Source organism: Protopterus annectens, chromosome 13.part0 (assembly GCF_019279795.1).
Source record: "Protopterus annectens isolate FY-2018-M chromosome 13.part0, PAN1.0, whole genome shotgun sequence".
Classification (NCBI taxonomy): domain Eukaryota; kingdom Metazoa; phylum Chordata; order Ceratodontiformes; family Protopteridae; genus Protopterus; species Protopterus annectens.
The window spans coordinates 365,712,170-365,736,418 of NC_056747.1; the positions used below are offsets into that span (position 1 = coordinate 365,712,170).

At 42.0% G+C, this 24,249-nt stretch overlaps 1 protein-coding gene across 1 annotated transcript in view; it reads right to left on the bottom strand.

Annotated features, from left to right (window-relative positions):
- Positions 1-24,249, bottom strand: part of ABHD17A (abhydrolase domain containing 17A, depalmitoylase) — a 938,418-nt gene that overhangs the window by 447,968 nt on the left and 466,201 nt on the right. Inside the window, exon 2 of the mRNA XM_044053973.1 lies at positions 8,766-8,960. Coding sequence (XP_043909908.1) covers positions 8,766-8,960 — 195 coding nt within the window. The remainder of the gene's footprint in view (positions 1-8,765; positions 8,961-24,249) is intronic.

Genomic DNA, 24,249 nt, shown 5'->3' on the forward strand with positions numbered 1-24,249 from the left:
TAGCTTACCCTGTGTTGGTAAAAAACAAACGGAAAGACAACCGTAGTAGGGATGGGGCCCAGGTTAACACACATAGGAATGTGTATGTACAACCTCCCACTGAACCACCTAGAAGGAGTGAAAGGCTAGCTGAAAAAAGCAGAAAGAATTCACATCAGGATTTTCAGTTTCCCCAGGACAGACCAGTGGGGAGAGGGGGGAACTTTCAATATCAGAAGTGGAGAAAGTTATAGATTTGGATATGACTAATATCATGGATTTCAATGATTCGAATGTTATAGTTTTGGACAAGTGTGGAACCAATAAGGAGTATACGATAGTGAAGGAGAAGAATTTCACGGTATACAATTTTACTGAAATTGAAATAAAGTTTTTTGATTTATTCATTAAAGGTTTACATTTCATCCCTGCCCATCCTTCTGACTCGGCAGAAGCCTTAATAGACCTCAAATTATTCATAAGGCAGCTTAATTTAACTTTTTACTTTAATGGACAGCCTTGTACAAAAACAACATTAGTCAGAGCAAGCACTTTCAACCCCCCAACCCATCCAAAGTTACATCAAGATAATTCATCTTTTCATTACTAATAGTGTGTGTAAAAGATAAAAAGGAAGTGGTGGAATTAATGAAATCAAAAAATTCCAAAAATTGTTCTTCTGTACCACTCCACAATAAACCTATATCATCTAAAAACCGGGTGTAATGTTTTATATATTTCTCCCACTTAGTGGAAAAAACACATTTTTGTTCCCATCTGTGCAAAACTATATTCGCAAGTAAAGAAATAAGGAAAATCAACTCCACAAAATCAGATAAAACACCATCTAATATGGGGTTAGAGGAAACCACACTGATACAGCTACTTAGGAGAGAAAGATGTAGAATCATGAAGCCTGATAAGGGAGGTGGGTTGGTTTTGATGTACATGCAGGACTATGAGATGTACCTTTTCAACATGTTACAGGATTCTGAGAAATATGAATTGCCATCTAAAAACGAGATGAATTTAGCCTATTCTAAAATCAATTATACCTTAATGGATAATTTGTTACAAGGATTTATTAATGAAGAAGTTTACAATTATTTGTACGTCAACAAACCCAAGATACCAATAATTTTTGGGATCCCCAAGACACATAAAGGTCTTGAGCCATTGAAATTTAGACCTATTGTGTCAGGTAAAGGGGGTATTCTAGAGCCTTTAGGAAAGTTTGTTGATTATGTGCTCAAAAAGTTTGCAACAACCTTAGAGCACATATGTAAAGATTCCTGGGATTTTCTGAGGGGTATTCAAGCACATCTCTTTCAATCTGATTTATTAATGATAACCATAGATGTTGTGGACTTATTCCCCAGTATTCCACACCAGGTGGGTTTAGATTGGTTCAATGAAATATTGGTCAAAGAATCAGGTCTGCCGGCTAACACCATTAATTTATTAGTTGAATTTATGGAGATCATACTGGAAAATAATTTTATGTTTTTTAACGGAGAAATATACAAACAAAAGAAGGGAGTGGCGATGGGTGCGCCATGTGCTTCCATGTATGCGAATATAGTTTTGCACAGATGGGAACAAAAATGTGTTTTTTTCCACTAAGTGGGAGAAATATATAAAACATTACACCCGGTTTTTAGATGATATAGGTTTATTGTGGAGTGGTACGGAAGAACAATTTTTGGAATTTTTTGATTACATTAATTCCACCACTTCCTTTTTATCTTTTACACACACTATTAGTAATGAAAAGATGAATTATCTTGATGTAACTTTATCTAAAGATTGTTTTAGTAATAGGTTCACATCCAAATTGTACAGGAAACCCACCTTCTCCAACACACACCTCCATTTTACAAGTGGCCATCCATTCTACCAGAAAAAAGGCATAATTAAAGGCCAAATGATAAGAGCTTCAAGAATGTCCAGTACCTTGGAACATTTTTTGGAGGAGTTGACACTATTAAAAAGTATGTTCTTAGAAAGAGGATATCCTGAAGCTCTGATAGATAGGTTAAGTAAAGAGGTTTTAGACAACAGGGAGGGCAGATATCCCCCTCGGTTAGGTTTGGATCTGACCCAGGAATCAAAACCTAGCCATGCCCATAACATTGGTCATTGTAACAATTACACGCACACTTTCTCAAGCAATTCTCAACAAATTGAAGAAGTAATTTCTAAGTTCTGGCCGGTTTTGACAGCACATGAAGAGTTAAAAAAGTATATCGCAGAACACCCTAGATTCACTAGACGTAGGGATACTAATATGAAAGAATTATTTGAAAAGTATCAACCCCAAGGGAGAATGAACAATAGCAAAAACTTGAAAAAAGGTACTTATAAATGTGGGATGTGTAAACAGTGCACAGCTATTTCGAATAAGAGCTCTTTATACATTCCCTCAAGGAACTTCTATTTTCAATCCAATATTTATACGAATTGTGCAACAAAAGGGGTAGTATATTTGGGTTTTTGCACAAAATGCTTTAGTTTCTATGTTGGCAAAACAGAAAGATCCTTGAGAAGGAGAATTTATGAGCACTTGTATGAGGTTTCCAGGAAAAAGGAAACCAATGCTTTTTACAAGCACTCCATCACATGCCCAGATATGCAAATAAATTTCATAGTACTAGAACAAGTACAAACGGATGGTAGGGGGGGGTGATTGGGAGACAAGATTAGAATATAAGGAACTTCTCTGGCAGCTTAAATTAGATGCTGCCAGTAGTCCAGGCCTGAACGACAATATTAATATAAGAAGTGTCCTGAAATTAAGAATGGCTAGATTGTGAACAAGACATGAATAGTAGATGAATTGCATTTAGAAGCTGTTTACAAAATTTGTTTTGATCTACAATTGTTATTGTTTATTTAAATATACTTAAATACTATTTATTTATATACATTCTATATCAGCATCTTTTTAAAAAAACATAAATTTTATTAATAAGAAGTTGGGATATATAAATAAGAACCAGAGCAATGTATGTTCTGTAGAATGATTTTTTAGTACAAGATTTTTTAATTCAAGCTTTTATTATTATTTCTTGTAAATATTTATGGAGTATGTCACAATGAATTAATAGGTGTAGCCAGGCCAGTATGGCAGATTAAATATGAACAACAATTCATGATTCTGTATTCCAAAAAATCTTGCAACATTTTTAAATCAATTATAGCTTTAAGATTTAATTATGATTTGTAGTCACATGGTTGGAGGAGAGTCCTATATTAATGGTTCCCTTCTAGTATGTAATCCATCTTGATAAAGCTTGGTATTCGAGCCAAGCGAAAGCGCTTGATTTTAATTGTTTTTTTGGATGTGATTTAAAGTTCTTTTTGGTCAAAAGAAGACTTGGTACTGTTTTTAAAGCTGACACGATTAAAAGTCATTTTATGCTTCATCCTACGGACTGGTTCCTCTCACTGTGGATTTACTGCTTTGGTGCCTTCTGTTTTAACTTTGTTTGTTCCAAATAGGACATCCTGCTGTAAAGGGAGCATCTAAAAGCTTTGCTTTAACATGATCAGGCAGAGTTTGTTCCTTTAACCAAGCATGTCTATGTATAACAGACCCAGTAACAGCTGCTCTACAGGAAGCCTCCAAAGAATCAAATCCACATTGTAAAGTATGTTTGCCCACCTGTTCAGCTGCATGCAACAGATCCTGCATTTCTTTCACTTCAGACTGTTAAGAGAGTGTGCTCATTTTTTGTCTTATTTGAGACATTAGAAATTGCTTGTATTTTAGCATGTGAAACTGACAATTTAGTGCTCTCATAGCTAGAGTGGCTGAGGTGTAAACCTTTTTCCCCCACCTGTCTAGTGCTCTGGAGTCCCTTTCAGAGGGTACAGGATTTTTCGCCATAGAAGCCTTAGCCCCTTTGGGACCCTGGGAGATGGTCTCTGGATCAGCAACAGGGCTTTTATAAAGGAATCTGTGGGAGTCAGGCACTCTATAATATCCGTCTGGTTTGGCTGGAGCAGGAGGCAGAGAATCTGGATTTAAACTAGATTCTAAGTAAACATCATCCACAATGTCTAAAACGGGGGGGATAGCAAGAGGTCTGTGCTGGGGGAGTAAAAGAAACTCTCTGAGCCTTTTCTTTGAGTCAGAGTAGTCCTGACATTCCCAGTGAAAATGTTCCCTTATAGTGTGTAAAGTTTCCCCAAAGGAGTAGTCTTCAGGGGGAGAAGCTGAGGGAATGGAATCCTCAGCATCAGAATCTTCGTAAGGAGGAAAGGAGTAATCTTGGTCCTCAGAGGAGCCTGAGGAAATAGACACTTGATCAGAGGAGGCATAATCTTCCTCTTATCTAGGCCTTTTGTCGGGGGGGGGGCCCTGATTAAAGAGATCACATTTTCAGCCATTTTAAGCATCTGTTTCTTAAGCATGCGGCCTTGCACTGGAGACCGAAGTGCAGTCTTTTTTGGTTTAATAGGAGTCTTAAGCTTAGGATACGCTTTTATAGTGAGCGTCGTCGGTCTGAAGACACCTTCAGAAACCGAAGGTGTTTCTGCAGCACCAACATCTCTTTCTGCAATGTCGCCTTTAGGGGCTAAAGAAAATGGCTGCGTCGGCCTAGCCCTCTCCGCCAAAGGCTCCGAAGCGGTCTCGGGTTCCAAATCTGCGGTAGCCAGGGGCTGCGTAGGAGCCTCACTGAAAAACGGTGAACCGGAGACTGGCCCAGCTGAGGCCTCGGAGTCTGGCTTGGGTCTACGCTGCCTGTCCTCATCCTTGCGTTTTTTGTGCACGCCGGTAGTCGGTTGCTCCGACGGTATTGTGTAGTTAAATTTTCTACCGAAGTAGTGTCATGCGAAATCAAAGCGTCTTTTTATAGTACGCTTATTGAACCAAGCACAAAAGCAACAACCAGTGACATCGTGGTCTGGGCCTAGGCAAGGTATACAATAAGAATGAAAATCCTTATGAGGTATTTGCTTCCCACAAGAAATACAATTGTTAACTTTTTCTGACATCGGTCTGGGGCAAGAAAAGTTTCCCCAACAGGGTACTTAGCTTTATTGAAGACTTCGGATCTGAAATTCGACTTCGTAAATCTCAGGAGTCGGCCGACCGGCACTTGCGAACTACTTCTGCTTTGGGCACCGTGCGGCAAGAAAGACTGAAGAAAATGGCGTTGGATGCATCATATATACCCCTGGCGCACTGACGTCAGGGAAGAAGCGACAGCAACCGACGCCGGACCAAGACTTTGGAATTCAGGCCGACGACAAGATAACCCAAGTGTGATGACTGCAGCAGGGTAACACGATGAACATGGTTAGGTAAAAATCCTTACGTCACCGGCAGATAGCCAGTTGGATCACAGATAGGATCCATGAAGTTAGAATTGGGGTGTCCACCTCGACAAAGAGGTCAGTCACAACTAGAGTCCCGCTGGGATTGGTCCTTTGCTATTTTTTGGCATTTCTCTGAAGTCAAGGCCAATGTCAAGGGCCTCTGGCTGACTAAATTTGCAGATGACTGCAAATTAGGAGCAGTCATAGAACCCCCCACTGGCATTAGTGTTCTCTAGGAAGGGCTGCCACAGAAAAATAACTTGTGTCAGAGTATTGTGCTAAAACTAAACGACAGGAAATGCATAACGGTATCCTTTGGGAAGTTATCTACCCTTAGCAACTACCATATTGACAACATACCCCTAAGAGTCAATGCAGTAGTCAAGGACTTGGGAGAGAAATGCAGAAAGTAATACAACTTTAGATGGTCACGTTTCTACTAGCAGTGAGGAAATCATTCTATGTTGTACAACTTACAAACAAAGTTACAGTATCTAGGTCCAAGGAGGTCATTGTTCCACTGTATTCAACATTCATCAGCCGTCATTGAGTCTGATGCCCCCTTTGGTATGTACCTAACCAGGCACATCTAAAGTAACATGTCTTATGCAGACTGCCTCAGAGCTCTATCCTTGTATTCTGCGTCTTACTGACTGTTGAGGATAGATCTATGCCTGGTATACAAGGCATTGTCGAACCCCACCCTGATCAATCTCCTGCATACACGCAAAACAAACAGCACCAGAATTACTAATTCTAAAGACTGAAACCTAGTGTGTGATATAAACAGGACCTGCTGGAGAGACTACCCCTTCTCTGAAACAGGTTCCCCATCAATGTGAAGCACAGTTTCTCCCTAACCCAATTCAACTGCAACTTGGACAACTGGATGGGGAACAAGAAATTCATCCTTGGTTTGGCACCTGTCTCTCTAATGGACACAAGCTGCCTGTCAACTGTTCAGATCCCAGGCTTCTGCTGGTAAATGTTTCATCTCCAAAGTCCTTGCTTACACTTATCAAGGGTACCACAACCTTTCAGAGATTTGGGATGCACGGCTAGGCTTAAAAAGATCCTAATGGTTATTGGCCTAGTACACACCTATGAACATAAGACTATATTATACTGATCACAAATTCCCTTGCCATGGACTATTGTTACATATATGACAGCTTTTAAAATCCCCCCCTAATCTGTAAAGGTGAATATTTTTTTAACAAACTAGTATGCTTCTAACAGATACAGTATGCAAAGCTGCTTGTGTCCATATTTACAGTTTAATGGTAAGCTGCTATTCACATAAAAAATAGTATGTCAGCCCTGAGATTCATTAAGGATTAAAAGTGTCTTACTGACAAAGGTTTGGTGACATCAAATAAAATGTCTTCACTGAGTAAGTGCATGTACATCTTCAGATAAAGAAATTTAGCTCAGACTTCCACTCCTTCTGCCTGACAGACTGTCTAAGTGCTTCCCAAACACAACTGTCCTGAGGAACTGAAGTTGTAAGGGGATTTTTATTCACAGCTGTAACATTCGGTATGGTCAGAGTTTTGTATCTCTATGCCTTGTACATAAATTACTTAATGCATAAAATAATACAGCTTGGAATCATTGATTTCTAAGAACAATTTACTGCAAGCTCAACTACAGATAGATTTTATTTAAATGCTACTGTGCAAAATCATTTCTTTTTTTTCTTCCTTGTGAACATCTCACCAGACACATCATGCACATTTTGTATATAGTATTTTATGTTTCCAGTAAAATATTCTTTTGATAACATTAAAGGTGAGAGCCTTTACTCTTGCCTATGATGAAGACATACAAAAGTATTGCTGGCATTTTGGTGGCAGTTGTACACTTCATGCCACTACCAGAAGTCTGCTTCATTCCAAGCTTCCTTTCACTTATCAGGCCAGAGATTCCACCCAGAGTCCCCCTCAAAATTCTTCATTCCAAGAACAGTTACTTGATCCATGGAAAACTAAAAGTAGGCAGTGTAACTTTATCCCTAAACTCTAGAATTTCAGTGTGCTGAGTGTCAGCTTGGTCCACCTAAACAAGTACACAACGTGCTTGAGTGGGAGGCTATTAAACTTCACAGATTAAAGTGGCCTGGCATACATTTGGGTGTAGCTCAACCATGCACGGCCCAATGAAAATCTGCATGAAGCCTACAGGAGGCAGTTGGTGAGAGTATCTATTGTCTTCTAAATCCCTTTTCTTAGCTCAGGCAATGGATGGTAATCTAATTCCACAATTTAGTGACAAAAACAGTGGCACCAATGTAACAATGAGGTTGCTGCTGCCAGCTCCTCATTCCCGGACACCTCCAGGGAAGTGGTAATACCCACTGCACTCCCTGCTTAACATCAACTCTGAGGTCAATATGCCTCCCATTTCTGGCACTGAAGCAGTCCTGAGTATAAGGCAGTCACCATCACTTGTTCACACACAGACAACCACACAGCAAACCCCAGCCCTCAACAAACACAGAAATGAAAGTTAAGCTACACAGTTGTTTCGCTTGACTTACAGAAAGTTGTTAGCTGTCTAAATATCACATTTATTAAGACCATTTAAGTAAACTGAGATACTTAATTTCAACAACCCTGGCTGACTACCACAAAAACAATCTAAACTGACAATTTTTTTTTTGTATCTAAGTATTTTCAAATGTACATTAAAACTACCCAGTGGCTGTTGGCTCAAGTTACTTCCTTTCCAGGTGCAGTATTTACCATCACACCTCAATTCCACTCATGCTGCTGTCGCTAGGAGACATTACTGTTTAAAAAAATCTACCACACCCTTCTTGAAAACATACCACTCCATACTACCAGAAACAGACATGTCTTAATTTTTAGACAGTGGCCCTTGTTCTTAAAGGTGACACACTCTAAAATGACTACCTCTTCCTCTGGTGTTGAGCTTTACTTATTTAGTACTCAGGGTTAAATAAATAACTTTGCAATACTGTAGCTATATTAGTTAACATACCTTCTTCGTATGCAAACGGTTTAACAATACTGTACTGTTATGAGACAGATGGAACGCAGTTAAGAGCTTGCCCTGCTAAATTCCTACATTTCATCTATGTCACAAACATCAGGAAGTAACAGCAACGCATGAATACTTATACTGCCTTCCCCCACAGCAACTTTGCTAATTCTAGGGCACAGTGTTAGTGTCTGGCAAAGTACTGGGAAAGTGTTGTGTACTACGGCATGTATAAACAAACTCAAAACTAAAAAATTCCAGTGATGTGCTCATAAATTCTTGTCTTCTTGACTCGCACAGTGTAGAATGTACAGTGCCATTTTATGCTTTAACTGCAATCATCTTTTTTTTTTGGTACAAAGCAAGAAACGGTAACTTGCCTATCTCTGAACAAGGCATGCTTATGGTAAATTCTTAGCAAAAACAGTATCAAGGAAGAAGAAAAAAAAAAAACGTACCTTGTCCTCAATGCTTGCCAAGCTGCATCAATATCTGCATAAAGATTCTTCTCAGACGGTTTTCCTGTACTGACACCATAGCCAGAATAATCATAAGCAAAGATGTTGCAGTTAATCCGTGTGCCTAGTCCAATGTAGAAACTACTCATCTGACCGAGATCAACAGCATTACCATGAGAAAACAGGAGAGTAAATCTAGGGAAAGAATACAAGGAGTGGTAGAGTTCATGTCAAGCAACATAGTCCAAAAATAAACCTGTAGTACCAGAGTATATACAGTCAGTGATGTCAGGCATATGACCCATTATGCTCCTATAACACATGAGTTTATGACATTGTAAAAAAAAAAAAAAAAATATTTCTTCTAAAATGCTAAGCTTGCAGTTCATGGGACAACTGAGGAGCATTAGCCTGAATTCCCAACTGTCCCAAAGCAATGTCAAGTTCAGTGACTTGCTCATGGTCACACAGTACATAAAATGAGGGCTGAAGGAATCAAACCCTGAACCTCACTCTGGAACTACAGATCACAAACTTAACCCCCTGACTCAACTGCCAAATGAAAATTAATCTTCCTTTGGCAATTATCAGACCAACAACCATATGTACAAAAATCCAACACCGTATCATTTCATCAAATAAACAAAGGTAAAGTTGTGTACTCATAACGCTAGATCAGAGCTGTCTTCTAAGTGAATAAGCAATTAGGTACATTGGATCCAATCGCATCACAGGCTAGCAACTTAGACTTCAGCTCCAAGGCTCAAGCTGCTCCCCTCTTCCATAATGAATCATCAACCACTTTAAACTCACATAAGAGTTTACCCCCAAATATATCAGCAGCAACCATAATATGAACAAAATACTATCTACTAGGAAAAAGCGCTGCAACCGCATAGAGCAAGTAGGCAAGGGAGCAACCCAAAAAGGTTACAGGAAGGTCAACATGTAGTCTAGTAGCAGCAATAAAACTGTGACAATTTGGAAGGAGGATGAAGGGTGGGGGTGTGTTATCAGATAGAAGATAAGAAAGAACCACCATTAGGGGTAAGTACATAACTTTTGTATCTAATGTTCTCTTTTCTGTCCATATTAATAGTTGGGACAGTATCTCCAACTAGGAAAAACCCCAGGAGGTATTACAGAAGGATATTCTACAGAATGGTACAGCCAAAAGCAGCTTTAGACCTGGACTGCAGGTTAAGCTTGTAATGAGAGGCCAGCATATGAATTGTGGATCATGTAGTTTCTGCACAGACATCATCTACAGGGACAAATTTAAAGCTGAGCAGTAGCTAATGCTCTGGTAGAACGTGTCTGGTTTGGAGGACAATAACAATCCCTTAGCTTTATTCTAACAGCCACCTGGACAAGCTAACCTTAGACATGATGGAACCCAATGTTGCCCTAGAAAAGAAATGAGAAGTTGACGGCTTTTCCTGGGGTCTTTTGTACTGTGTAAACAGAACCTAAGCTGCTGGTGAACATCCAAGGAATGAAGGATATATTCTACTTTACTTGAAAAATTAAGAAAGAAAACCAGTATATGTATATAACCTGGCTCAAGTTAATCTCTGGTGCCACCTAAGGAGCAAAGACTGCCTTAGTCCTGAGAGAAACCCTGTCCTTATGAAAAATGAAATACAGGGGTTTGCACGACAAGACGTGCAATTCCAAAAATCTCCTGGCTTAAGTAACCACCACCAAAATCAACATCTTCCATGACAGAAATTTTAAATTTGCCAAAGCTACAGGTTAAACAGAGCCTTGGCTTACCAACAAAATAGTGATGTCCAAAAGAGGAATGGGACTTGCAATAGAGATCACAAAAGAAAAGCATCGCTTAAGAAAGTTTGAGCCTTAGAGAAGGAATGCAAGTATGCTGCTCTCCTACAGGAAAATTGGAAATGGCAGCCAACTGTACTTAAATCTAAGAATAACTAGCCCCTGAATGAAAAAGACCAACCATAGTGGTGCACAGAACAGATCCAAACTTTTAGAATGATCCCAAACAGTGAACCTTTTTATTTATTTGCTTTTGTTTATCAGGATAGTCCACTGGGCCAAGAGAACCCATTTTCAGTAGAGGCCTGTGAAGAAAAGCTCCACAATACAAAAAAATAACTGCAAGTTAGACAGAAGTCAAAAATTACAATGAGTTTGTAAATACATTACAGTCAATAACATAAGAGTACTAAGTACAAGTTTAAAAACAATCATTTTCATAAAGTTACAATTCTGTACAATCAGTATGAGGTGTTGCATGGTATATTTGTTAGTATGACTTCTAAATACAGTGGTGGTGTTAAATACAGGTGATTAGAACAGGATGAGGGGTTATGATATTTTGGGGGCTTAGTGCAAGTACATTTCCAGCACGAGGAAAGGTGGGAATGGAGGGAAATTTTAAAATGAGAGGGGTGTTGAATTGATCAAATGGTTAGAGTTTTTGACTTTCCCATAGGATTTTTTAATGGAGGGCTGTGGGAAATTATGAGAATTTGAACAACTTTGGAGGAATACCTGAAATTTATGGCCATCATTGGAAGTGGAGAAACCATGCAGTCAGATTAAGGGATTTGATGTCTGGGCAAATCCTGCCTGAGGAATGAGAAATGAGATCCAGATGGGGATCCAGTACCTAGAAAGGATGAGCCCAAGGTTGTCAGATGTCCCTATTTGAACGGGACTGTCCCGGGATCAGCAGCCCAATCCAGATTCCCGCAATGCTGGGAGGGTGGCCTAATGGTTAAGGTGTTTGCCTTACAAACACAAGGTGCAAGGTTCGAGTCTCACAAGGGATAATTGGCTAAGCTTAAAAAATGGCTCGCAAGGGCAGTTAGCTTAGTACTAATCTATGAATCTAAAATCCCAGTGAAACAACCTCCGCTTTGTGATTTTTGACTGGCTCGTATACCGGCATACAGGCCAATCATAAATTGAAAAGCAGAGCCACTTCTGCTCTATGCTACTTCAGTTTACAAATCTGGCAACCCTGGGTGCTCCAGGTGAGGCAAAAGGAATGGAAACCAAATCTGTTGGGGCCAAAAGGGCGCAATGAGAATCACTTTTGCCTTGTACCAAGCCATTTTCTTAAGAAATATGAACATGAGAGGAGTGGGAGGGTAAACATAGGAGTGCCAGAGGCAGAGTATGGACTAGAGAGTCCCTTGAGGAATGCTCCTCCTGAGAGATCAAGGCAAAAAAAACTACTGCACTTGCTGTTGGCCAGGGCTGCAAATAAAAATCTAAATGAAAAAATGAATAGTCTGACAACCACGGCTGCTAGTATGAACACTTTACTAAAAGGGGAGATAAGCACTTTCATGCTCTATGGCTCTTCTTCAGATCTAACATCAATAAAAATCAGTAACTTTCATCAAAATTTAAAATCAAACAACCAATAAAAACTCATTCCTAAATAAACCTCATCCAATGAAAGATATAGCTTACCATAAATGTAGATGTTCGAGTGTATTCACTGTTACAGTCATTACATTTGGGTAATCTGTTGGCAGGTTGCCCTCAGTCAGCCTGAATTCCAAATTCTTGGGTCCTGCGTCGGCTGCCGTCTTCTCTTCCATGACGTCAGGTCGTCAGGGGTATAAAACATGCAGCCGACGCCATTTTCTTTGGTTTTTCTTGCCCCCCCCCCGATGTCAGGTGCACCCAAAAAGGTATCAATATTATAAAAAATATATATATATAATATATATATGTATATACATATATATATATATATATATATATATATATATATATATATATATACACATGCATCAATATAAACTTCACCTTCATCTACAAGCAAATCCACCACATGGGTTGTAGAAGACAGAGAAGGAAAGACAGACTGTAGAATGACAGGGGGATGGCGGGAGAGTAACCTGGACTGCAACAGTGAATACACTCGAACATCTACATTTATGGTAAGTGTACACAACTGTACTATGTTCTTCGTGTTTCACTGTTGCAGTCATTACATTTGGGTAGAATCCCAAAGCTATGGTTGGGAGGCTGCAGCTAAACAGCACTAGGTGAGGCTATAAGGCCCTGCAGCACTGCAGTGGCAAAGCCTGCCCTGGACTTACAGAGGCAAATGGTAATGCTTTGTAAAGGTGTGAACAGAACTCCAAGTAGTAGCCTCTAGAATGTCCTTGGTTGGTACTCCTCTGAGAAAGGCTGCTGAAGAAGCTGCAGCCCTGGTGGAGTGAGACCTAATGCCCTTGGGCACAGGTTTGCCACGGTGTAAATAGCAGAAACAGATGCAATGGCTTATCCACTTTGAAATGGTCTGCTTTGAAACAGCCTTTCCTTCTGATCCTGCAGCATATGACACTAGTAATTGCTCAGCTTTTTTTTAGAGCTTTAGTCCTGCTCAAGTAGAATCTTAGCTGTCTGTGTACATCCAAGGAATGCAAAATTCTCTCCCCTTTGTTCTGCGGATTTGGATAAAAAGTTGGCAGATGAATTGTTTGGTTAAGAGCCACACTGGAAACGCCCTTAGGCATAAAAATAGGATTTGTCCTCAGAGACACCCTGTCTGGGTAAAATATGATAAAAGGCTCTACAGCCATGAGGGCCTGTAGCTCTGAAACTCTTCATGCTGAAGTAATTGCTAGCAGCAGAGCCGTCTTCCATAAGAACTTTATATCCGCAGTAGCAGCTGGTTCAAATGGAGGCAAGGTGAGCTTTTCCAAAACATAATTGAGGTCCCATGCAGGTAATGGTGATCTTCTAGGAGGCCTTAAATTTTTGGCTCCTCCAAGATACTGCTTTAGTAAAGGATGAGAAAAGATTGGTGGCTCTGTATTGTAATGAGCCGAAATGGCAGAGGCATGGATTTTGATTGATGAGAAAGATAGGCCTTTGTCAAGCATCTCAGTTAAGTATTGCAATCTGAGGAATATGTCATTCTGCTGTATCAGTTCCTTGTGCTAGATTCCAAGCACAGAATCTTTCATTTGTCAGCATAAGATTTTCTAATACTAGGCCTTCTGGCTTCCAAACTGACATCCACCACAGCTTTACTGAGAGGTGTCATTTGCATGATTACAGGATTATCCATACTGCCAGGTTCAGAGTCTGTAGTTGATTGTGCAGGATCTGATTGTTTTGCTGGGAAAGTAGTTGTAGTTTTTGAGGCAAGGTCCAAGCTGGGTACTGAGACAATTTCCTTAGGATTGGGTACCAGTATTGGCGGGGCCAGTCCGGGGCAATTAATATCATCTTTGGCTTCTCTAGTCTGACTTTTAGGAGGACCTTGGGTAGAAGAGGCAGAGGAGGAAAGGGGTAAACTGATAGGTTTTTCCAACTGAAGGATAGGGCGCCCACTTTCCATGCTTGTCTGTGATAAATCCCGGTGCAGAATCTTTTCAGTTGATAATTTTGAGGAGAGGCAAATAGATCTATGTCTTGACTCCCCCATTTCTCCGTTATCATGCTGAAGACTTGTGGATTTAGTTTCCACTCATGAGGATCCATAAGGTTTCTGCTTAAATAGTCTGCCAGAGTGTTTTGTTTTCCTGGCAGGAATTGAGCTTGAAGATGTATTTGGTAGGTCATAGCTGTGTCCCACAGTGCCATGGCTAATCTGCAAAGGGGGGTATGAGTGTGTGCCCCCCTTGCTTGTTTATATACCACATGACTGTGGTGTTGTCCATTTTTATCAGTAGTTGCCCTGGATGAAGTATGTCCTTGAAGGCTATTAGGGCATTTTGAACAGCTAGCATCTCTTTCTGGTTGATATGTAGATGCATTTGATTTGGTGCCCATATGCCCTGAATGCATCTTCCTGCCATGTGGGCCCCCAGGCATAATCTGATGAGTCTGTTAAGGTTTGGCTGGCAGGGGGTAGAGTGAAGGGCCGTCCCATGTTTTGTTGACAGGCCTTTGCCCACCATAGAAACTCCTGTTGCAGGCAGGGAATGAGAGGAATCATTGTTTCCAGGCTGTGTGAATGTTCACTCTTTAAACTTTTTAGGTACCATTGAAGTTTCCTCATATGCAGTCTTGCATATGGAATTAGTAGGATGCAGGATGCCACGAAGCCCAGAGCCTGCAGAATTTGTCTTGCAGAAGACTGGGTTTTTGTTGCCATCAATTTGAAGTAAATAGTCAGTTGCCTTTGTTTGTTTGGCGTGAGGTAAGCCATCTGGGCAGTTTTATTCAAGCTTGCACCCAGGAATGTTATCTTTTGATAGGGTACCAGTTGTGATTTCTTTTAGTTTATTGTGTACCCTAGGCATGTTAGAAGCCTTTTCACAAACTGCAGGTGTCATAGAAGAGTGTCCTTGTTCTCTGCTTGAATTAGGCAGTCGTCCAAGTAAGTATATATTTGAATACTTCTTTACCTGCAAAATGCAATTACTAGTGCCAGGCACTTTGTAAAGTCCCTGGGCACAGTAGATAAGCCAAAGGGTAGTGCAGAGAATTGGTAATGTATTAAGCCAGCCTTGAATCTGAGGTATCTTCTGCACGACTGTCTTATTGGGACATGCAGGTATGCCTCTTTTAGGTCTACAGTCACCAGCCAAGCATTCTTGCCCAGCATGGGCAGAAGCTGTTGTAAAGTGAGCATTTTGAATTTTGGAATGTCCAGGTATGTGTTCAAAATCAATAAATCCAGTATTGGCCGCCAGGCCTTGTCCTTTTAGTCTTGAGTAAAAACCTTGTCCTTTTTCCTGTTTTGGTACTGTCTGAATGGCCCCCATATACATGAGGGACGTAACCGGTTTCTGTGCCTCTGCCCATTGTTTTTTTGGCAGATCTGGCCAACCATTTGTCATTGGCAGAGTGTGGAAATGGAATCTGTATCCCTGTGATACGATGTTTAGTACCCACTTATCCTGGGTTATTAACTGCCAATTTTGAGCATAAAGTGCTAATTTTCCCCCTATCGGTGCTGCCAAAAGATAAGTGCTTGTTGTAGGCAGAAGTCATTGGGATTGCTTTCTGTAGGTTTCTGTTGGTTTGTGCTTTATCTTCTCCAGATTTGGAGGCGGATGCACCCCATTGCTTTGACCTGTATGAGTCTTGAGCCTGGTACCTTAGGGCATCTGGATTTGCCCCTTTGACCTCTGTCTGACACAGGAAAGGACCAATTTTTTGTAAGCAAGTGTCTACTGAATCTTGGTGGCTGCACTTGCAAGAAATCTTTAACAGTTTGCATAGACATAGCTTTGTCTTCCATTTTCTTTAAAACCTCTTCTGCCTTAATACCAAGCAGAGAATCATGCTGTAAAGGTGCATCTAGCAATTTAGCTTTAACATGATCAGGCAAATTTTGTTCCTTTAACCAGGCATGCCTCCTAATCACAGATCCAGTAACTGCAGCCCTGCAGGAGGCCTCTAAAGAATCAAAACCACATTGCAAAGTATGCTTTCCAACTTGTTCTGCTGCATGCAATAATTCCTGCAATTCTTTATTTTCTGCACATTCTGAAATCAACAATTTTCTGTTTCAGCAATCCCATAACATGTTGTTGGTACTTAAGCATATGAAATTGACAGTTTAAGGCCCTGACTGCCAAGGTTGCAGATGTATAAACCTTTTTTCCCCGATCTGTCCAGTGCCCTTGAATCTCTGTTGGAGGGGGGTAGGGTTTTTTTTGCTGTTGAGGCTTTAACACCCTTTGGACCCTGTGAAATAGTTGCAGGATCAGCAGCAAGGTTTGTAAATAAAAATTTATGAGAGTCAGGGACCCTGTAATATCTGTCAGGCTTACTGGGAGCCAGAGGTAAGGAGTCAGGGGTCAGGCTCGACTCCGAAAACACATCTTCCACAATGTCTAAAACAGGGGGAATGGCTAAAGGCTTGTGCTGAGATAGAGGAAGGAAATCCCTGAGCCTCTTTTTTGATTGTGAGAAGTCTTGACTCTCCCAGTGAAAATGCTCCCTCAAAGTATGCAAGGTTTCTCCAAATGAATAATCCTCAGGAGGAGATGCAGATGGAATAGACTCCTCAGCATCAGAATCCCCATAGGGAGGTAAAGATAATTCCTGATCAGAAGAGGAACCAGAATAAATAGAATCCTGATCTGAAGATTCATAGTCAGTGTCTTGCCTAGGCCTCTTATCTGGAGGGGGATGGGTACCCCTGATCAAAGTAATAAGGTCTTCAGCCATTTTGATCATCTGTTTTTTAGGCGTAGAGGCCTGTGCACGTGGCTCAGGCATCGTTTTTTTTAGTTTTAGAAGAAGTCTTTGCCTTTGGTTTTGCAACTTTCGTCGGTTTGATATAGAAATGCTGAGGTCTGAATACACCCTCAGAAGCTGGTGTCTGCTCAGCGGCTCTGGACCCACCCGAGGGAGATGCATCCATCGGTCCAATACCTTGAGTATCTTGCGGCATGCCGGACTCCACATGGGTGCCAGTAGAGGCCTGCGACTCGAAGGTAGCGGGTATCAGGGGCTGCAAAAGCGCCTCACTGAGTACCGGTGAACCGCGACTGGCTTAGGAGAAGCTTTGTCGTCTGTTTTGGATCTCGACTGTTTTTCTCTATCCTTTTCTTTGCGTTTTTTATGTACTCCGGTAGTCGGATTGCTATCCGACGACATTTCTGGGAGGTTAAATCCGTTTTCAAAATACTTAGATGCAAAAATATACAGACACTTAATAGTGCGTTGGTTAAATCTAGCACAAAACCGACAGCCAGGCACGTTGTGATCAGGGCCTAGACAAGGAATACAGTATAAATGGAAATCCTTATGAGGTATTTGCTTCCCACAAGTAATGCAATTATTAACTTTTTCTGACATCGGTAAAAAGCAAGAAAAAAAAGTTTCCCCAATGGGGTACTTAGCTTTAGTGAAGACTTTGGTTCTGAAACTCAAACACATTTCAGTAGTTGGCCAACCGGCACTTGCGAAATGCTTCTGTTTCGGGCACCGTGCGGCAAGAAAGACTAAAGAAAATGGCGTTGGCTGCATGTTTTATACCCCTGATGACCTGACGTCATGGAAGAGAAGACGGCAACCGACGCAGGACCCAAGACTTTGGAATTCAGGCCGACTGAGGGCAACCTGCCAGCAGATTACCCAAATGTAATGACTGCAACAGTGAAACATGAAGAACATCAACCTCCAAGTTTTGAGTGCCGGTTTTAAAGGTAAAGCACCATTAAGTCCTAGAGTTTTATTCACTTGCAGCAGAGCAATCCATCTCATCTCAGCCATTTCTGTTACATTTACTATATCCTCTCCTCTAACACTTTTTGTTAACAGACTAACACAAAGATAAAAGAATAATCATCATTAGCAGAAGCATGCTTGGCAAGACCATTAGACATCCTTATGTCACTCAAATGTTTAAGAATACGATGTTCATCGTGTAATACTGCTGCAGTCATCACAATTGGGCTATCCTGCTGTCAGGCGGTCCCACAGTCGGCCGAATCCCAAAGTCTTGGTCCGGCGTCAGTTGTCGTCGCTTCTTCCCTGACGTCAGTGCGACAGGGGGATAAAAGAGGCAGCGGATGCCATTTTCTTCAGTCTTTCTTGCCGCGCGGTGCCCGAAGCAGAAGCAGTTCGCAAGTGCCGGTCGGCTAGCTCCTGAGATTTTCAAATTGAATTTCAGCCCGAAGTCTTCTCTAAAGCTAAGTACCCCGTTGGGGAAACTTTTCTTGCCTCAGACCGATGTCAGACAAAGTTAATAATTGCATTTCTTGTGGGAAGCAAATACCTCATAAGGATTTTCATTCTTATTGTATTCCTTGCCTAGGCCCAGACCACGACGTCTCTGGTTGTCGGTTTTGTGCTAGGTTCAACAAACGTACAATCAAGCATCGGGCAGATTTCGCCCGACATTATTTTGGCAGAAAATTGAATTATAGCATGTCGTCAGAGCAACCGACATCAGCAATGATTAAAAAACACAAGGATAAGGACAGGCAACCAAGGCCAAGACCAGATATGGAAGCCTCAGCAAGGCCTGCCGCCGGTTCTCCGGTTTTCAGCGAGGCGCCTACGCAGCCCCTGACTACCGCAGATTTAGAAATTCTGATGGCCTCCCACACCGAATCAGCTGGGCCGCAGGCGCCGGTTCCATCTCACCCCTCGGACGCCAACCCTGACGGTGATCCGGAGATTTTGGACAGGCCTTCGGTTTCTGAAGGTGTCTTCAAACCAACAACTATCTCTATTAAGTCTTATGCTAAACTTAAAGCCCTCTTAAAAGTTAGGAAACCAGGTCCACAGGCCCCTATGCCTAAAAAACAGATGCTTAAGATGGCTGAGGATTTAATTACCCTTATCCGGGGTTCACAACCCCCTCCTGACAAAAGGCCTAGACTGGAGGAAGGTTATCCTTCCTCTGACCAAGCATCCATTTCCTCAGCTAACTCTGAGGACCAGGATTATTCCTTCCCTCCTTATGAAGACTCAGAAGCTGAAGAGTCCATTCCCTATGTCTCCCCCCCTGAAGGCTACTCTTTTGGGGAAACTTTACACACCATGAGGGAACACTTCCACTGGGAAGGCCAAGATTACTCTGACTCTAAGAATAGACTCCGTGAGTTTCTTCTTCTCCCACAGCATAGACCCCTTGCAATTCCTCCAGTTTTAGACATTTTGGATGATGCTTACACCGAATCTAGTCTAAACCCAGATTCCTTACCTCCTGCACCAGCTAAACCAGACAGATACTACCGAGTTACCGATTCTCATAAGTTTCTATATAAAAGCCCTGTTGCAGACCCTGAAACCATTTCCCAGGGTCCCAAGGGGGTTAAGGCCTCTACTGCTAAGAATCCACTAACTTCTGAAAGAGATTCCAGAGCATTAGAAAGATGGGGGAAGAAAGTGTATATGTCTGCCACTTTGGCCATGAGGGCCTTAAACTGCCAATTCCACATGCTAAAATACCAGCAGTACTTGATTACACAGTTAAAGCAGAAAATGATCCCTCAGACAGATCAACCTGATATCAAAGAGATGCAGGATTTGCTGCATGCAGCAGAAAGTACAGTTTTGTACCTACCATAAATGTAGATGTTCGAGTGCTAATACAACTGCAGTCATAACAGATGGGTTCTCCTGCCGTTAGGCGGGTCCTCGGTCGGCCGAATTCCAGAGTCTAGGTCCGGCGTCGGTTGTCGTCGCTTCTTCCCTGACGTCAGTGCGACAAGGGTATAAAAGAACCAGCCGACGCCATTTTCTTCAGTTTTTCTTGCCTCAGATGTCAGGTGCCCCCAGAAGGAAGGCAATACATAAATTTGTGTAATAAAGCAATGCCATATAATCAAAATACAGTAGTTGCAAACAAGTACACCATAAATGAATACCCCAATCAGGTTGTATGAGGAGGTGTTAGCCACTAGGCCTGTCCCAAGAGGGGAAGGAGGGAGGGAAACCTGGACTGCAGCTGTATTAGCACTCAAACATCTACATTTATGGTAGGTACAAAACTGTACTATGTTCATCGTGCATACAGCTGCAGTCATAACAGATGGGTGGAATCCCAAAGCTAAGAAAGGGGTGGTAGGCACTAGGTGGAACTAAGAGGAGCCAGGATGCCCTGCAAGACTGCAGTGGCAAAGCCTGCTCTAGTTCTGGAGTATAAATAGTAGGTGGTAGTGCTTGGAGAAGGTAAGCACAGAACTCCAAGTGGCTGCTTCCAAAATATCTTTGGTAGGAACTCCTCTGAGGAAAGCTGCAGAGGTAGCTGTGGCCCTTGTGCAGTGAGATCTGATGCCTGCAGGTACAGCTTTGCCATGAAAAGAGTAACAAAAGCGTATGCAGTGGGCTATCCATTTTGAGATTGTCTGTTTGGAAATTGGCTTCCCTTGAGCTCCTATAGCATAGGACACAAAGAGCTGTTCTGATTTTCTGAAAGGCTTTGTTCTGTCCAAATAGTAACGCAGCTGTCTCTGGATGTCCAAGGAATGTAGTAGTCTCTCCCCTTTGTTTTGAGGATTAGGGTAAAAGGTAGGTAAGTGTATAGCCTGATTCAAAGCTACCCTGGATACCACCTTTGGCATAAAGGACGGGTTGGTTCATAAGGAAACTCTGTCATGATGGAAGATTGTAAAAGGCTGCACAGCCATGAAGGATTGTAGTTCCGATACCCTACGAGCTGAGGTGATAGCCAGAAGGAAAGCTGTTTTCCAGGACAAATATTGCAAATCTGTTGAGGCAGCTGGCTCAAGGAGGCAAGGTCAGCTTTTCTAGAATGAAATTGAGGTCCCAAGCAGGTATTGGTCGTTTCCTTGGGGGTTTTATATTCTTAGCCCCTCTGAGGAACGGTCTTAAGAGGGGGTGAGAGAATAAAGGTGGATCAGTGTTGTATTCTGCAGAAATGGCTGAGGCATGGATTTTGATGGAGGAGAATGAAAGTCCACTGCTTAGCAGCTCAGCTAGATACTGTAATATTTGAGGTAAATTCAGTTTTCCAGGATTCTGGCCCTTTTTCTCATTCCAGGCACAAAACCGTTTCCATTTTGTGGAGTAAGCTTTTCTAGTAGACGGCCTTCTGGCCTCCAAAATTACATCCTGCACCTCCTTGGGGAGTAGGGTCTGTTGTGATGTTAAGGAATCTTCCATGCGGCCAGATTGAGTGTTTTCAGCTGACTGTGAAGAGTTTTGAAGCTGTGCTGAGTCAGAAGAGGCATTAGAGGTAGGGTCCATTGAGGGGAATGCGTTGGGCTCCTCAGGAGTGGGTACCAGTGTTGTCTTGGCCAGTCTGGAGCAATGAGAATCATCTTTGGTCTGTCTGCTCTGGTTTTTAATAGAACTTTGGGAAGCAGAGGAAGAGGTGGAAAGGCATAAACTGTCATTGTTGTCCAACTGAAAGAGAGAGCATCCACTCTCCAGGCCTTTGGATGAAAAGTCCTTGAGCAGAATTTTGTCAATTGGTGATTTTTGTGGGAGGCAAAGAGATCTATGTCTGGCCTTCCCCATGCTTGAATTATCTCTGTAAAAACTTGAGGATGCAACTTCCATTCATGTGGATCTGTCATATTTCTGCTTAGATTGTCTGCCTGCGTGTTTTCCTTGCCTGGCAAGTACTGTGCTTGAAGTTCGATTTGTAATTCCAGAGCCATGTTCCAAAGTGACATGGCCAGCCTGCATAGGGGGTATGAATGGGTTCCTCCCTGTTTGTTTATGTACCACATTACTGTTGTCTGTCCATATCAATAGTTGACCTGGATGGAGAAGGTCTTTGAAAGCCATAATAGCATTTATTACTGCTAGCATTTCCTTTTGATTGATGTGAAGGTGCTTTTCTTTTTGGGACCATTTGCCCTGAATGCACCGATCTGTCATGTGCGCCCCCCAGGCGTAGTCCGAGGCGTCTGTTGTGATGACTTGATTTGCTTGAGGCTTGCAGAATAGGAGACCTGTGTTTGTTTGGCATGCTTGAGCCCACCACAGAAATTCCTTTTGAAGACATGGAATTAGTGGTATTATTGTTTCCAAACTGTGGCTGTGTTGAGACCATAGGTTTTTCATGTACCATTGACGTTTCCTCATATGCAGCTTTGCACATGGGATTAGTAGGATGCAAGATGCCATGAATCCCAGAGCCTGCAGGACTTTCCTTGCAGTCAGCCTGGTGAAATTTGCTAGTGTTCTGAAGTATTGAGTTAGTTGCCCCTGCTTCTCTGGCATGAGGTAGGCAATCTGGGTGTTTGTGTCCAAGTTGGCACCCAGGAAAATTATTTTCTGAGAGGGTACTAGCCTTGATTTCTTTTTGTTGGCTGTGTATCCCAGAGAATTCAACAACATTATTACAAAAGCCAGATGTTTCAGAAGAATGTGCTTGCTGTCCGCTTGGATCAGGCAGTCATCCAAATATGGGTACATTTGCATCCCTTGAAGTCTGCAGTAGGCAATTACTGATGCCAGGCATTTTGTGAATACTCTGGGCGCAGTAGATAAGCCAAAAGGCAATGCAGAGAATTGATAATGGGTTGAACCTGCAAGAAATCTGAGGTATCTTCTGCAATTTTGTCTGATTGGGACATGCAGGTATGCCTCCTTGAGGTCCAATGTTACCAGCCAAGACTCCTTGCCCAGCATGGGAAGAAGCTGCTGTAATGTGAGCATCCTGAATTTTGGTACGAGTAAAAATGTGTTTAGGGTGGATAGGTCCAAAATAGGTCTCCAATCTTTTCCCTTCCTTGGTACCAGGAATAGTCTGGAATAAAAACCTTGACCTTGTTCGTGAGTAGGTACTTCTTGAATAGCTTTCATCTCCAAGAAATCTGAAATTTGTCTTTGTGCCTCTGCCCTTTGATTGTGTGGCAGGTTTGGCATGCCTCTCATTTTTGGAAGGGTGTGAAAATGGAATCTGTAGCCTCTGTTTATAATGTCCAGGATCCAGTTGTCTTTTTTGACAATATGCCAGTTTTTTGAAAATAATGCCAGTTTTCCGCCTTGGCATGCAAAGGGGAAAGTCATTGGGCTTGCTTTCTGAATGGCTGCGAACTATCCTCACCACCTCTTTGTGTAGGAGCTTGCCATTGTCTGCCTCTAAACGATCCTTGAAATTGCCCTCTGCCCCTCGGGCGCCTGTATCTACCTTTTTGGGGTCTGTCCGTGGCTGGAAAGGACCAATTTTTGGAAGGCCAATTTCTACTGAAACGTGGAGGTTGTACCTGTAGAAAATCTTTCACTGTTTGCATTGATTTAGCCTTTTCCTCCATTTTCTTTAATACCTCCTCAGCTTTAACACCAAATAATACATCCTTTTGTAGAGGGGCATCTAGTAATTTAGCTTTGACATGATCTGGTAAGGTTTGCTCCTTGAGCCAGGTATGTCTATGTATCACTGATCCTGTAACAGCAGCTCTACATGAGGCCCCTAGAGCATCAAAACCACATTGCAAGGTATGTTTACCCACTTGTTCTGCACTATGCATCAAATCCTGCAACTCCTTCAAGTCTGGTTGTTCAGGTTGTGACATTTTACTTCTCAACTGTGATAACAGAAACTGTTGGTACTTTAGCGTATGGAACTGGCAGTTTAATGCCCTCATGGTTAAGGTGGCTGAGGTGTATACCTTTTTTCCCCACCTTTCTAAGGATCTGGAATCTCTCTCGGAAGGTAATGGATTTTTAGCAGTGGAGGCCTTAATTCCCTTGGGGCCCTGTGAGATAGTTTCTGGGTCAGCCGCATGGCTTTTGTATAAATATTATTGTGAGTCAGAAACCCGGTAGTACCTGTCAGGCTTGACTGGGACTGGAGGTAAAGAATCTGGGTTAAGGCAGGCCTCCGAGTACACATCATCTAGTATGTCTAAGACAGGAGGTATAGCCAGAGGCCTGTGCTGAGGTAGCAAGAGAAAATCCCTAAGCCTTTTCTTGGAATCTGAGTACTCTTGGCCTTCCCAGTGGAAGTGTTCCCTTAAGGTATGCAAGGTTTCCCCAAATGAGTAATCCTCTGGGGACAGAGGGAATGGACTCCTCTGCATCAGAATCTTCAAAAGGGGAGTAAGAATGTTCCTGCTCATCAGAGTGCTCTGAAATAATGGAGGCCTGGTCA